The sequence below is a fragment of the Petaurus breviceps genome, unplaced genomic scaffold, assembly GCF_028583685.1.
Source record: "Petaurus breviceps papuanus isolate PSGF00001 unplaced genomic scaffold, PetGlider_PUasm1.0 207, whole genome shotgun sequence".
Taxonomy (NCBI): Eukaryota; Metazoa; Chordata; class Mammalia; order Diprotodontia; family Petauridae; genus Petaurus; species Petaurus breviceps.
Genome location: NW_027185850.1, coordinates 32,724,998 through 32,741,039, shown reverse-complemented (window position 1 = coordinate 32,741,039; position 16,042 = coordinate 32,724,998). Strand labels below are relative to the sequence as shown.

Genomic DNA, 16,042 nt, shown 5'->3' with positions numbered 1-16,042 from the left:
CAGCATGGTCTCTTTAAAAATCCTGCAGTCTTTCTCTCTAAGAGGTGCGTGTCTGCCGTGGTTAGTTTCATTTCTCTACAGAAGTATTCCAGGACCACTTCCACAGTACTGTGCAGTGATAAGAGCGTCTTCAGAGCTTTAATGGGTTGGTGTTAATAGGAAAAAAATCCCCTAACATCTTTTAACCTCTTGGTTAAAAACCTAATTACCTCCTTTAATCCAGAAATAGGAAAAACTCTTGAGATTTCAAGTGGAGTTTATTATAACTTCCTGTAAAAAATACCATGGAAACAGCTTTCCCTGAGGTGATCTCAGTCCTGCTGCTTCTTTTTTGTAAAAAGTCAGAGAGGGAGACTGGTAATGGATGGTGGGGTTTGGAGCCCAGGGGCCTCTGAGGAGGCTTTGACATTTAGAAAAGTCACTTACCTCCCTTTAGCCTCAGTTTTCTAATCTGTAAAATGAGAATAACCTGGAACATCTACCCTTCTGAGGTTGTGAGGCTTGAAAGAGTGAATGTAAAAAAAAGATGACACTAAAAATAGTTGAGTAGATATTAGCATTATAAAATGTGATAAAAAAAAAATAAAAACCTACAAAACATTGTTGAGGATGGGACTCACGGAAATGATGAGGAGAGCAGCATTTGGGTGGATGAGAAGAATCCCAGAAGGGAAGGGATGGGGGTGAAACAAAAGGAAATAAAGGCGTGACTTGGGAGGGGTGGGAGGGTGATTGAGAAGGGATGCTTCAGAGGCCTTCCATCCCAGACTCCCAGGGTGACCGCCTTCAGGTGGCTTTGGCTGTTGGAGAAAGAAAACAGCCTTGCATTGCACAGTGGGGTCTGCAAACTGCTTCTGCCCTCCGAGACTCGTGCCCAGGTTCCAGGAGTACCCAGGCACGCCGCTGCCTGTGGGTAGTCGTAACACTGGAGGACACACTGGGGAAAGGGAACTTGCTCAGATGAGGGCAGAGCCCCTGATCTAGAGAGCTTTCTCTCTGACGTTGTGACAAAAGGGGGCACGGGCAGAGATAGGCACCCGAAGGTGTTTCTGAATACCAGGGTAAAATGGAGCGATGTGGAGCACAGCTGCAGAGGCAGAGGCAGATCCTTCAAGACAGGGAAACTGACCCTAAAAAGAACTGGGCATCAGGTGATGGCTTTATATGGTGAAACGTAGAGTCTAAAAGCATTCTTGTTTGAAACAACATGAAGGGCTGTGATATGCAGAGGGCCCCGTGCCTGGTCTTTGTAGCTCAGGGCACAGGGAGGTTTGTCCCCAGGTGAGGAAGCTTACTGGCAGAGCTGACTCAGAATGCATGAGGTCCCTCTGCAGGTAGGGAGCCCTCCCCTCACGCATGGCTGAGATAGTGTGGAGGCGAGGGCTGGCTTCTGGCTTCTCACACTCCTTCTGTGGATGGGATTTTATGAATTTGTCTTCCTTGTGACTGAATACTTGGTGTAGAAGATAATGACAGAAGTGTAGATTTATCAAACAGGAATGACCTTGGAAATCGTCTGCTGCAGCTCGGGCATTTTATAGATGGAGGCAGAGACTTGCATGAGGCCATGCAGCTGCTTTAATGTAGTGTCTGTTTCCGTCTTCCCTTCCACATAAATTCTGCCTTGAATATTCCATGACCAAGGAAGAAAGACGTTGCTTCAGAGACACCCCAACTTACCTTCCCCATCTCTAGCAACTGTGCCCAGTGGCAGCCTTTCACCCAGAGAGCCACCTGACCAAAAAGCCCTCTCTAGTGTCCCCCAAAACTTATTTGTATGGCTCTTGGAGGATTTTCCACCTTCAGGGGCTCCTTGGGAAAGTGCATGTGCCCCTGGGAAGGGTCACATCATGGTCCCATGGGGGGAGGTGGTGGAGGCTTCTATCTAAGGAATCCCATTAGGGCTGTCTGGAAGCTTAGCATCTCAAGGTTATTTTATTGCCAAGATCCTCTAAATGTTCATGGACGTGGATATAGAGAAGAACAGGTACTCAGAGAAGAAGGCGAGGGCATTGCCCGTATTTTATTTCTTATTGTGTGTATCTGCCTAACAAGAAGAGCCCCAAATCCTTGTGTTCCATGCAGAACCTGATTATCTGTCATGAAGTCTGCTTTCTGCTCACAGAGAGAAGGCAGGAGAGAAAGAGGGATGGGAGGCAATAGGTGTAATGGTTTAAGATTAGGAGTTAGAATGACTTGGGACGTTTATTAGCTGTTTGGCCCTACACAAATCACCTCCTTCTCTGAACCCCACTTTCCTTACCAGTTAAACGAGAGGCCTGGACTACTCAACTAGACAACTTTTCAGGTTGCTGCCTCCTCTAAATCTATGGTCTGGGAACATTTTAGAAGGCAGCATGGTGTAGGGGATTGAAAGCTGGGCCTAGAGCCACGAAAACCTGAGCTCAAGTCCCACTGTCACATAATTGATGGGTTACCCTCAGTGGTCTGGGCCAGGGGTCTTTTGGCAAGCTCTACAGGAGTGCTGGCTGAGCTAGATTAAAATGCCACTGGGAGGGGCGGCCAGGTGGTGCAGTGAGTAAGAGCACCGGTCCCAGAGTTGGGATGACCTGGGATCAAATCTGGGTTCAGATACTTAGCACCACACACAGAAATAACTGGCTGTGTAACCTTGAGCAACTTACTTAACCCCAATTGCTTTAACAAAAAAAAATAATAAAATGCCACTGGGAAGTATTTAATAAAATAGATAACATTGGACAGCTTAGATAGTGCTAGTACGTGGTTTTCTGAGTCACTCTGGCCTCTTGTGCACTGTTTTGTGGGCTCCATCTGAGTTGGACCCTGCTCTGGGCAGCTCCACTGGGCAGCTGCTGAGATGAGTTCATTTGGGAGAGGAAGCCTTGCTGCCCATGGAAACTCAGCCCAGCTCTCGCCCTGCTGCTTTAGCGCTTCCTGGGTTCTGTGTTTAGTGCTGCTCTCCGAGTGTTTCCTAATTAAAAGCAATCAAAAGCAGCGACTCAGTTCTAGCACAGGTTATGGTCTGGAAATTGTTACTGGAATTCAGAAAGTGCCAGAGCTTGGGGGCAGCATGAGAAAGTGAAGGGGCTTCTTCTTCTTAGCTTCCTAGAAGATGGTGATGTCACAGCTCACATGCTGTCCTTTGATTCCCATTTTTTTCTCTTCTTATTCAGGCGCCAGAATTGATGGGGGGGAGGGGGGCGGGGAGGGCGGAAGCTTCCCTTTCCTCCTGAGTTTCTTGTGCAGACTTTCCACTTTGCTGAGTACTTAGACCTACTGAGTGCCTGGGCCAGTTGGCAGGCTTTGAGGGAACTCTCTGCTGTAGAGCCACACAGTAGGACAGATTTTTTCTGACCCTGTTTACCTTTATATAAAATAGTGTTGCTTTTATGTCAAATCCAGCTTGTCTGTCTTTCATAGCTAAAGCACCAGTTACTTTTGTATTCATCTAACATTTATTAGCTCCTGCTATGTTCCAGGCATTCTGCTAAAGTTATTGATTGACTTTTTATTTTGATTTGGTTGTGTGTGTATGTCACTATATGATCTTATTCTCAGGCATGAAATTATGCCTTATTCAGAGGTACTGCCTCTCCAAGGCAAACTGTTTTTTTCAGTCTCATTCAGGACCTGGACACTTGAAGTATTCTCAGTCATTTTGTGAATGACCTCTTTCTGTTGACCCAGCATCTGGATACTCTACCTAAATTACAGTCTAGGATTTCTAAATCTTGAATGCATGATCCCAACTCCTAGCTATTTAGTTCTAAAATCTATCCAAAGTTTTGGATATTCACCTCAGAATGGTAAAGAGGAGTTATAGAAAACTATGCAGGTAAATAGGTATGATTTCCCTGTTCACTATTTTGTTTTTAAAATATTTGAATCGATAAGTCTTTGCAGCAATTTTTTATATTTAACTTGAGTAAGTAGATCATCCTAACAAGACAGAGAGCCTCTGCTTAATATAAAGTGCCTACATTAGACTATCAGTGTGGAATGTTGTCCTTATAATACATTTGCAAAGCATTTTCAGGTGTAATAAAACACGTCGACAGGGTCATAAATAGAATGCTGGTCTGGACCTCTTAGTAAAGTGTTATTTCTGGTGGTTCACAGGCTGCTTTGTGTTTTTTTAAATTCCTGGTATCCTGAGATACTTATTTCTCCTTAGTAAGACAAAAGCCCCACTCCCATGTCTCTTTGTCGTGTGATTTCAGTGATTCCAAGGCTCCTTGACATAAAATCCCATCTTATTAACACCTTTACCCTGTTGGCAAATCAGGGAGCACCACTGTCTCTAAAAAATAACTATTACAGTTGGCCCAAAGGATAATGGAAAGACTTATAGTGCCTGGCTTCTCAGAGGCTGTGGCCAGTGGATCACAGACTCAGGTGAATTCAACCAACCCAGGATGACTTTTGATATATTCTGATAACAGATTGCATCTTTTGTCCAAGCACCAACCTAGCAACCTAGTGTGGTGAGGGGAATCACCAAAGATCTGACTATCAGGTTTTGATTTTGGGGTATATTGACCACGAAACAGACAAAAATACAAAACAGACTTCTGTTTTACATTGGCCGCCTTTTGCTTCTGCGGTGATGGGGGAAGGGAGAAGAATATTGAAAAAGAAGTGAGACAGCATGAAGAACCCCATAGGTCATAGTCCATTACTACTCTTAAATATGTCATCTTTGTCCAACTGTATTCCTATTGACATGTTCATTGGGAAAAATGACAGAAAACATTAAAAAAAATCAGTGCAAATACAGTTCACACATTTTCCTTGGAGAGTCCGGCAGAGAGTGGGCTTCATTATGTTCTCAAAGGCAATAAAACCATTTCATGCCACATTTATGGAATTGAACAAATTTAAAAGATGGAAGGAACTTCATCCAACCCATAAACAAAAAGGATCCTTCCCTACCATCCAGCATGTGACTGTCTGGCTTCTACTTGAAGACCCTCAAGGAGAGCCATCCCTTCTTGAGTGGCCCATTCCACTTTTGATCGGCTCTGATGAGTAGGAAGCTTTTTCTGACATCCAGCCCTAGCCAGAAGGAAACACCCATAAAATGCTGCTTCTTTTGAAAGTGTGTAGACAAAAGACACTTCTAAAACTTTTTACCTTTTAATTCTTTCAGATTGTTGTGCCTGTTGATCCACAGAAAGATGACAGAAAGCAGTGGAAAGGAAAAAGTTAAATGGATTACCACTGTAATTATGAGCTCATCTCTTCAGGTATAGAATAATGATAATAGCATTTATGTAGCCTTTACTAGTGCCAATGACTGTGCTAAACACTTTATTATTATTATCTCATTTGATCTTTCCAACAACCCTGGGAGGTAGGTGCTATTATTATCCCCATTTTAAAGATAAGGAAACAGACAAACAGAGGTTAAGTGACTTGCCCAGGGTCATATAGTTAACAAGTGTCTGAGGATGGATTTGAACTCAAGATTTCCTGACTCCAGGTCTGGCATTCTATCCACCTCACCACCTATTGAGTCCCAACATCGATTTTAAAGTAGCATTTTTAAAGGCTTAGCTCTGTTATTCATAATTATATAGATAACTTTAGGATCTAGGCCAGGGATTTGTAACTTGTCTGTGAACTTTTTTTTTAATAGTTTAATAAATAATTAGGACAATAAAAAACAATTGGTTTCCTTTGTAATTATCTGTATTTTCTTTTATGCATGTAAAAATATTATTCTGAGAAGAGCTCCATAGTCTTCATCAGACTTTTGACCCAAAAATAGATTAAAAGCCCCAGGCCCAGTTTCTTAATGCCATCAGCTGTACAATTCATCGAACATGTTTGTGATTTCCCAGTCAGTGCTTTACACTTTATCTGGGCGCTTCTTTAGGTGTCCTCTGATGTACTTTTATGCTCATATCCTTGAACAGTTAAGTGAATCTCCTTTCATTAATCTGAGGACTCCTTCCAGGGGTGCAGATTGCAGCCCGACCTCAGCTAATCTTGTGAAACTATGGACATCTGCCCTAACAGAGCCACGCGGTGCACTTGGGGTACCAGCGCAAGGCCTGCTCTGTCCCTCTGTCCTCCCTTGCTGTTGCTATGTAACCGCCTCCCCTTTTCTCTCACGTATTTTTGTTCTGGAGCCCTTTGTACTGTTTCTGAACGAGGGCAGTTGTAGTCATCTGCTGTCGTCTGCGTAGATCCAGAATGTTTCCCCAGTGCCCTTTGAATCAAGGGCAGTTTTTATTTTTCAGAGGTTTCAGTGACTTTTCAGAGGTCCATGATTCCTCAGATTAGTATGGCTGTTAAGAAGATAGATTTTTGTGTCAAGGGGCTGCTTGGAACCATTAAAAATATTGCCCAGTTTTCCAGACACAGTCTACACCAGCATCAGCCTCCTCCTCAGTTCTGAGCCCCATCCATTATCATCTGTTTCGCTTGTCCAAGATAAGTGTGGATGGACGGACACAGTGGACTGCCCACCGGGCTGTATGTTACTTGGCTCTATATTTCTTGGTTTGGTTTTTGTTTTTTTTGCTCGTAGATAACAGAGAAAGCAGCTATTCCCACTCATTTCATTATCTACAGTGGCTGTCATCTAGGAAATTTACTTTTATTTCTCTGTTCATCTCAACTTTTTTCTTCCTGTATTTTTAAATTAAAATTTCTTTTTTTTCAATTAACTCATTCTGGACCTTGAGTCCATCATCACTCTGTCAGAAGCATAGTTTATCTTTGGTCCTCTGGAGTCATGGTTGGTGATTGAGTTGATCAGTTGTCTTCTTGTGGTCATGTAGTAAAAGTGAGCGATAACTGATGCTGATTTATGTTGTAGTACCCACAATATTAATAGACCTACAATAAGACTTCTTGTCCATTGAGTGACTCCTCTGTAGGGAATTTTTGGGAAGAAATGACAAGAGTCTTAACAGCATACAAAGAAATGGATGGGTTATGATTTGTATAGTTGAAGAGAGGCATTGATGGTATCATGGATTCATTGAAGTATAATTAATTACTTTGGAAAAATAGTGGGATATTAGGTAACTACATAACGATCTGCATTTTTATATATAACTAATAACTTGGGAGGAATGGAAATAGAAATAACATTTGTAGTAATGATGTTCTAGAAAGTACTTGGATATTATTACCTACTAATAGATATGAGACAAAGATAACTAAAAAATTATTTAACAAAATAAAAGAAAAAAACTGGAGAAGCTGCTTCATATAGTTATATCTAGCAAATATAATAAAAATGTCATTGTTTCCCAAGGTAATTTGTAGATTTGTCATATCATTCAAGATATTAAGGAGCTACTTTATAGAATTAGATGAAACAGTAACAATTTAGATGGAAAAATAATCAAGAATATAAAAGTAAACTATGAACAAAAACCAACGATGCATAAATCAGTAATTAGCAAAATTATCTAGTGCTGGGTTTAAAAGTATGAGATAAATCAGTGAGATGTAAAAGAGAATCTGGGATTGGTACCATGGGTAAACTATTTGATAAAAACAAGCTCATAAAACATTGGGCAAAACAATTCACTAACATTTGGGGGAAATGCTGGATGATGATTTAGTGAATAAGGTCATCTGTACTTACACCTCATACCTTATGCTGTAATAAGTTTTAATTAGCTGCTGAAATAGACCTGCGATTGCATTGATTTGATTGTACTCTCCAGTGATGCAGACTGCAATCTGCTTGTACATGTTCCTCCTCTCTCACTCTGGGCCGTGTCTTCCCAGAAGTTCACTGGGAGCCGGAGTGTGTTCCTTTTTTCTGACTTCCTCAGGCATCCAGAACTCCAGTGTCCACTACCCACCTTCAACATACATACGGATATTCCCTCAAACTCTCTAAGTTCCCCGATCCTCAGTTCACTCAGTTCCCATGGCCTACTCTTCCATCCCACCTGGACTACACACCCTTGATCTTGGCATCACCTAGGAGTGCTCCATTTTCATATTCATAAACTCTGAAATTCCCTTATCTGATGATAATCTTTATCATCCCATCTTCCTCTCTGCCTACAGCCCCCAACTCTCTTGATCATCCTCACCTTGACCTTCAGTTGATGGATTCCTCAGCTCATTCTAGGCCTTCTCCCTTCACTGGCTGCATCTCCTTCCTCCTTGACACCTCAGTGAACCATTCTAACCCCACACTGTCCTCTACACTTGAGTTCCTTGCTCCCTCATCCTGTCACTGATCTTGCCTGGCTGATGCTCAGCCTTGGATTACTCCCACCATCTGCTACCTTCCTGCATGTTCATATGCTGCTGAATAAAGCTAGAGAAAGTCCTGTGATGATGCTGCCTGAGTCCACTACAAATTTACATAAGATAACCTCAGCTGGAACCTCACTGCTGCAAGGCTAAAGCCTTTTACACTTCACTAACAACTCCCCACAGGGGCTTTTCCAAAACGCCCTCCATTTTCTTAATTTTTTGTCAGCCTTTTGACTGTGTGTTAATATTTCTTGTTGTTTCATGGAGTCACTAACTTCTGTTGGTCCATTCAAATTTTCAGATAGAATTGGTGGGGGTTTTTTTGGGGGGTAGGGGGAGGGTGGTGGTAAGTTTTATACCTCTTGCCAAATTGTTTATTCTCTTTTCAATTCTTATGTAACTTTAATTTCTTTTCTATTTTCCCACTTTTTAAAATTTAATTTATGAAAATGCAATTTAAGTCTTTGAAAAAAAAAAAAACTCATTTCATCTCTTCCATGAATTCTAGTTGAGTTTGTGCCCAAGCTGTGTTTTCCTCTGAGGCCTTGCTTGTAGATGTTTTGGAATTGGTCTCTTTTTCTAGATTTGTATCCTGAATGTCTCTATCACCATAAAAGTATTTTTGGTGGAATTCTTTTTGGTTTGCTCATTCTTCTAGACTACTTCGTGATTTCACATTTGATGTTAAGGCTAGGCTCTGAGTCCAACAACTTCTGTTTGCTCTCTGCTACTTAGTAAACTCCCTTTCACCTCTAGGATTAAATATAAAATCCTCCCCTTGGAATTCAAAGCCCTTCTTTGTTCCCCCAGTCCTCTTTCCAGTCTTCTTACACCTTACCTCCCACCATGGCCTCTTCTATCTAGACATTAACACTGGTTTCCTCAAACAAAACACTTCATCTCTATGGGCTGGGTTTTCTTTGTCTGGCCCCCAGACCTGGAATGCTTGCTTTCCCTCCTCTTCACCTTCCTCAGCTGCCCAACTAAAGTCCTACCTCCCACAGGGAGCCTTTCTCAGCCCCCTAATTTCAGTGCCTCCCCTGTTGAGCACTTCCTGTTCACCTCCTTGTGGGTTCTTTTCACACTTAGCCTGTTTGTTGTCTCTTCCATTAGACTGTGAGCCCCTCATGGGGCCCATCTCTTGCCTTTCTTTGCATTCCTGGCACTTAGCACAATGCCTGGCACATAGTAGGGCGTGCTGTTTTAATTGTCCAAAATGTCTACAGACTTCTTCCTCTCCTCATCCCAACTTTGGTCAGAAAAATGACTTGCTGGGACTTTTTCCTTGGATTTCCCAATCAGGAATTAGTTTGGTGCATTTTCTAGATCTGTTTGGAAGAAGGTTGGGGTTTTTTTGGGGGGGCGGAAGAATGGGGATGAGAAGAATTTACGGTACTACTTATGGCTAATCCACCATCTTGGCTTCACCTCCCTTTGTTATAGCTTTTCAAGAAATGGTTTTGATGTGTGGATGGCGGATGCCTTGTTGAAAAGAGCTAAGGTGATATTTTGCTTTATCAAATCAAATGCTTTTCATAATCAACAAGCAATAAGCGTATATTCTCTACAGCTAGGTCCATACCGGTCTGAATACTGAATCCCATGAAGTAGAAGCATCATTGAAATTCACACAACACATTTCCACTGGACTGGACTAGTTGACCATGTTTTACATAATTACAGTTTCAAATACTGTGACTTTAGATTGTGAGATGGTAAAGATGGGATCCATTGTTGAATATTCCTTGTGAAAGCCTGTGTGACCCTTGGCAAGGACCCCACTGATTTGTGTGTAGATGAAGAAAGAGAGATTTTACATAAAAGGGAGAGTTGGCGGAGAAGTCAAGTCACAGGTTTCTCAGTCGCTTTGGGGGATGGGGGTGGGCAGGTATTCATAAGGTCCAGTCCTTTTTCCATGACTTTGGTGTCTTTCCCTCCTTGATCTGATAGCTTGGATATTCTCATAGTTGTGTGGTCTCCAGTAGAGATCATTTCTTCTGCTTCTCCTGTCTTTGTTCTTTTTAATGCTGGTTCTACCTCTTCCATAAGCACATCTGTGATATTAGATTCTTAAGTGTGGTGGTTCCATTGTCCTTGATAATGAAAATAATTTGTCATGATGATTTTTACAATTCCCTTTCTCCCCCATTTGCTTAAGTTTGTCGTCCTCTTATTTTTGTCCTTAAATGCCCTTAGATGACTTTGCTTAGTTGAGTGTCTTTTCAAATTTTCTTTAACCTGGTTTTACCTTCCACCGCTTCTTTCTGCTTTATGAGACAATACTGCTTATGTATCATAAGATTTGAATAATTTTGTTTACTAACCTATTTTGCATTTGGTGGTCATTTAGCAAGAAGGTCAGATATTTGCTGCCCAAGGTATTTTCTGAGCTCTTTTGTTTTCCTTGTTTGTAGCAAGTTACTCACATTAGTTAAACTTCTGTATAACAGCATTCTAACAAGTGCTGGCATTTTTGTTGACCATTCCCCATTACTGATGGTCAGTGATAATTTCAGTGCTTAAGAGTTGAGTTGTTTGAATTGTATGCTGTATCTTTTTCTCATTATTTGTCTTGCTTTTTATAGATTCTGATCATAGATAGCTCTGACTGTACAGAGAGCTGATTCCAGGATAACCCATATCAATAAGAACTATCAATCTCCCTCTCTCAATATAAATTTTGTAATGGTATTATTTAGTGGTCACCATGTATATCAGCAATGCAATATTCACAATGCCTACGGAAATTACAAATATGCTGATGTAGTTATCAATCATAAAATATATCAGGCTTTCTATATGGGGGATAAAGAGAGAACATTTATTAAAATACCAAAAGACTGAGTCCCAAAACCAGAAAGTCAAAGCCATCAGAGTAGTTATGAAATTGGCACAGGTAGATAAAGTAGAAAGCACCCACATTCTCAAGCCTTTAAAACAGAACAGGCTACCTCAGGCAAAGGTCCTCCTCTCCCCACTCACAGCAATCACCCAGCATCCTGGAAGCACTCTCCCAGCAGCTCCTGCCTCTGGCAGTCCTCAGCAGGAGTCCTTAGCATAAATTCTGGCTGGCTCAAAAAGGGGTTTGTGCTTGCGCTGCCGCTGCCTCTGCTGCTGCTGCCGCTGTCACCACCACTGCTAGCCACCGCAGGAACTCTAGCTTGGCTTCCGCTTCCTCTTGCCCCACCCCATCCTGCTACGTCAGCAAGTCCAATGGGGCATGGAAGATCTTTAAATCCCATAACCCTTACACCATGTGACAATTTCTTTTCTTGAAGTGTTCATGATATAAAAGTGTGAGACTTCTGTATACTCTATAGGTTTTGGGCATCTTGTTCCCTCTTCCCATACTATGATTTCCCATTTATTTCTCTCCATCCTTACCTTTTCCTGCTTTTACAGTGAAATGCAGTCACCAAGTGTCAGAGTATATATTGGCTTAATTTGGAGGGGCTTCTAGAGGTCTTTGAAGAATTATTCCTCATCTTCATCCTCAGAAACTAATGGTTAAGCTGCAGTTAGTTTAATAATTGACTAAGTATATTTTTGTGTAATACGAATATATTTACCTATAAAAACTAGAAAAAAAGAATGGCATATTGATTGCCCTTGTGAAGAAGAGAAAAATTTGTATTAATTGGAAAAATGGAAGAAATAGATTTTTAAAAGATGGATTTGTTTGCAGTTGGGTTTTCCTGGTTTAAGAAATCATTCTATTCAGAAGAAAAAGAAAATAACAAATTTAGGGGAAATTATTTATATTTCTAACAAAAATGAGCATGCAGAATTTGTAAGGAGCTGATAGTAATTAACAGGATTTCTCCCTTATGGAGAAACAACTAAAGAATATGCACAAGAAATCTGAGAGAAAACAAAAATTGTTAATAACCACATCATATTGGTCAAACTCTAGTACACAGAAATATGCAAGTTTACTAATCTTATGGTACCATTTAAAATTCATCAAATTAGCTAAGAGTTTAAAATAATGCTTTATGTTAGCAGGGATATGGAGAAAGATATGCTAAAATATTATTAAAACCAAATCACTGCAGCTAACTTTTTGGACAGGGATTATATTCTAGGGTTGGTATAAAGAGTAAAAATCTAATCTGTACAAAAATATTCATTTTAATTTTATTTGTAATTGTAAAAATAATTAGTAGTAGTTCTCACGTCATATTATTGGGGAGGAGCCAAGTACATTGTGGTATATTAGAATAATGGGATTTCATCATGGTGTATGTAAAATGATGAGAGGTTGCCTCAGGAAGATTTCTAAAACTTTCTTCTGACACCAAAAAGCTGTGTGATCTAGGACAACTCACTTAACTTCTCAGTGCCCTTTCTAAGGCTTTAAATTCAAGATGAGTTAATTTTACTTAATGGAATTTAATTAACTTAAATCTGCATTGTTGGAAAGATTTTCCATATTGGAAGTTTTCCAAGACAATGAAATCTTTGGTCTGGACCTTCCCTCCTTTCCCTGTCCCCATAAAAAAAATGAAATGACAAACATGAAGAATGCAAAGAAATTTCAAAAGATATATTGTGTTGCAAAACAAGCAGAATCAATATAATATATATATATATATATATCAACTGACCACTGCTATATTAAAAAAGCTTCTAAATACATAGAAATCAGTGAACACAGAGTACATAAGATGTTGCTGTTCTTTTGTTAATTTTAAAATTAAAATGTAAATAGTTTAGATTATAGTTTTATTGTGATTCATTTGGGTTGATGTTAATAAGTATAAAAATTTGTTTCTTTTAAAGACAATGAGTAATGAACACATGTATATTCCTGATTTTTTTTCATTTTTCTAGAGTCATGAAGTTGCAGCCATCTTAAAAAATGAAAACCACAGAGTTCGTTTTTCAAATTCAGTAGAACCTGGATCCATTATTTTTTCTCTTTCTGGTATAGTATATTTGCTAACAAGTTGGCTCTTGTTGATATAGAATATGTTGGCAGAAGTTAAAGTGATCATGTATGTAGCCCAATATGTGAGAAATTGTAGTAGAGAAATCATACTCCATACACAAAGATTATAAATGTATTCGAATTTAAAAACTTGTCTGTAGATTTTCCAGAATAATAAGCAAAGTTAGCTAAGTTAAAAAAACTAGAGACAAATTCCTGCTTTGCATTACAAAGTAAAATAGTTACAGAGCCATGAGACCTTGCTAGCAACCTAATTTTATATTATTCTCTGAAATGGGACATCCAAAGACACATCTCTTTTTCGGAAGCTTAATAACTAGATGTGGAAATGGCCGAGGAGGCACTGTGACACGTGCACCACAATCAGCTTTCAAAAGGAGCAGTCATGACCTGGAACAGGCCTACTTAGCCCAGGCAAAAATTCCAGAAAGAAGAGCTTCCTGGGGCCGTCTAGATTCTGACTAGATCGTTCTTTTCTGCCTGAATTCCGTTAGCGGGACCATTGCTTTAGAATGTTGCTCACTTGGGGCCTGGGCATCTTTTGGGGGCTCTGGATTTTGGTTATAAATATCATTTATCACCGGATTTGATCTCCGTAACACACTGCTATTTACCGAATGTTTACCTTTCTTAGGGATTGCATTTTTACTACTAAACTGCCAGGACTGTTTTATGACAACTGAAGAAACCCTTTTGGCCCGAATTGAAAAGTTCAAGAGAATCCACCGGAACAGCTTTTTGACCCTCTGTTCTGCCCTCCACGGCCCTCGAGAATGGAGGCTGATGTCCAGGATTCAGCAGAGGTAAGGCTAGGTAGGACTCAGCACCTTGCTCGTCCGCCATTGGTCGAAGATTTCTTCTAACCCCAGAGCTTTTAACAAGGCAGGTGAATTTAGGTTTGTTCTCTAAAGAAGATTCACCAGAGGCTAAAGCTCATCTTGTCACCCTGTCTTTTTAATGGGACTCACGCAGAATGCTGCTCTGTGAGTCACCGTGACAGCTCCTCAGCTACTCTGGAGCCAAAGGAAAAATCGGCCCTTTCTGTCACGCCAGATATTTTCACCTAAATCATATCCACATAGGGTGTGATGCACTTTGGGAAGTATGAAAAGCATTTTCCTGTGTCTCTTTTCTATACACATTTAATGGGGCAAAACTAACAAATAAACTGCTAGACACCTCAAAACCCACTCTGCCTTTTCTCACCTTCTGGAAAAGCTTGAGGGTCAGTAGTTATGTGTCCCTCTTCTCTGTCCCTCACCATTTCAAGAATCCTAACTAGCCAGCTGTGAGCTTATAGCCTGTGTAACATCTGTAATATTTGTCATCTGTTTTGAAGATTCCTGGGTGATAATTTACGCATCATTCCAGTCCACAACCCATCAGATGCTGTTAAACTTATGACCACAATAGCTAAGGTAAGTTCCCCACCTCTGCCAAGGTAAAGAAACAGATGGGATCCTGTGTCTAAGGAAAGTGCCCCTTACCTTCCATTACTTTATGGTCCAAACTAGTCTATTTAAAGACTCTAAAGAATGGAATCCATCTGTGGAATTCCTGGCAGACATGGCTGCCACGATTCCTGGAAAGCTACATTAATACCAGAGTACTGAAGGCATCAATTGTTTCCTTAAAGGGTTGATGTGAATGGAGCACTTAGTAAGCTGTACTTGGCTATTATGAATTACCTGAAGCTAAAGGGACTTTGAGAGTGGTGGGTAACCAAGACATGGAAGCAAGACTGAGGCGAGGGGGTAGCACAGGCCACAATCCAGAAACCACAAGTAAACATGTGGGTGAAGAAGCAAAGGCAGAAAGGGTCACCTGCAGGTGTGCCCATGTGCACCATGCTTTCTTGGCCTAACTGTGGAATTGAGAGCTGGAAGAGACCTGGGAGGTGACCTCACCTCTTCAGGTGTCAGGTGACTCATTCAAGGCCACATTTTGAACTCGGGTCCAGTGTTCTTTCCATCCCAGGCAGGTTTCATTTCCAGGGAGATGGACACGCACTAATGAGACAGAGTAATTGGTCCTGATTAGGTTTATCAATTAAGCAGAATGTTTCCTGCTGCATGGTTGGAATGTTTGCATGTGACGTGACAAAAGTAATTTATTTTGTTCTGATAATGCTTCTGTGCTTGGGCAAATAAATAGTTTGGTTTTTTTTTCTTTTTCCAGAGCACTTGCAAACCATATGCTGACAACATTCATTACAGAATGATTATGGCTAAAGCCCAGATCATAGAGCAGAGTCCTGTTTGGAAAACACTTCGTAGGATACAACTGGATTGTGATTCCCTTAATATGAATTAGTGTTACCATTAAAAGTTGGTTGTTTTCTTCATAGCAAAGTTCATCCCATTTTGTGCAAATAAAAATAAAAACCATCATACTCCATTATAAGGTTAGTTACTTAACAGGTCTATTCAGAATAATGTAGTATAATATCCAAGTAGAAGAAGAATTATTCCCAATTAGGCACCTCCATGTGCCCATCTTTGGATGATATCAAGGCCCAGAACATCACAGGGCCGCTTCACTGAGATCCATAAAGAACGTCAGCCTGCTAACCCATGTAAACTAAATGGATACAAATATACCTGTTGTCAGGGTCTCATGTGCAGTTGGAATGCCAGTGTCTGCTGCAGTCTCTGTTCTCTGTTTCAGAAATTGTGCAGGACCTTTAAAATGTCTAAGTTGCTCTCCAGCACAAAATCCCTTGTGAATGGTCTCAGACTTCAGAATTTAAAATGCCACACGAACTTTTTTTTTTTTTTTGCTGAAACTTCCAAACTTACTACTTATTACCAAAATACAGGAATAGTTTACCGTAGGTTAAGGTAAATATGTTTTAAACTAACAGAAGACCACAAC

General features: G+C 40.5%; 1 protein-coding gene across 1 annotated transcript; it reads left to right on the top strand.

Annotated features, from left to right (window-relative positions):
- The first annotated feature begins 5,137 nt into the window (after window positions 1-5,137).
- LOC138165085 (protein SPO16 homolog) lies at window positions 5,138-15,953 on the top strand. The gene is made up of 5 exons (XM_069093230.1): window positions 5,138-5,228; window positions 13,051-13,144; window positions 13,803-13,971; window positions 14,508-14,586; window positions 15,347-15,953. Exons 1-5 carry the CDS (start codon window positions 5,160-5,162, stop codon window positions 15,479-15,481), a joined length of 546 nt encoding a protein of 181 aa, XP_068949331.1. The 5' UTR covers window positions 5,138-5,159; the 3' UTR covers window positions 15,482-15,953.
- Window positions 15,954-16,042: the final 89 nt, after the last annotated feature.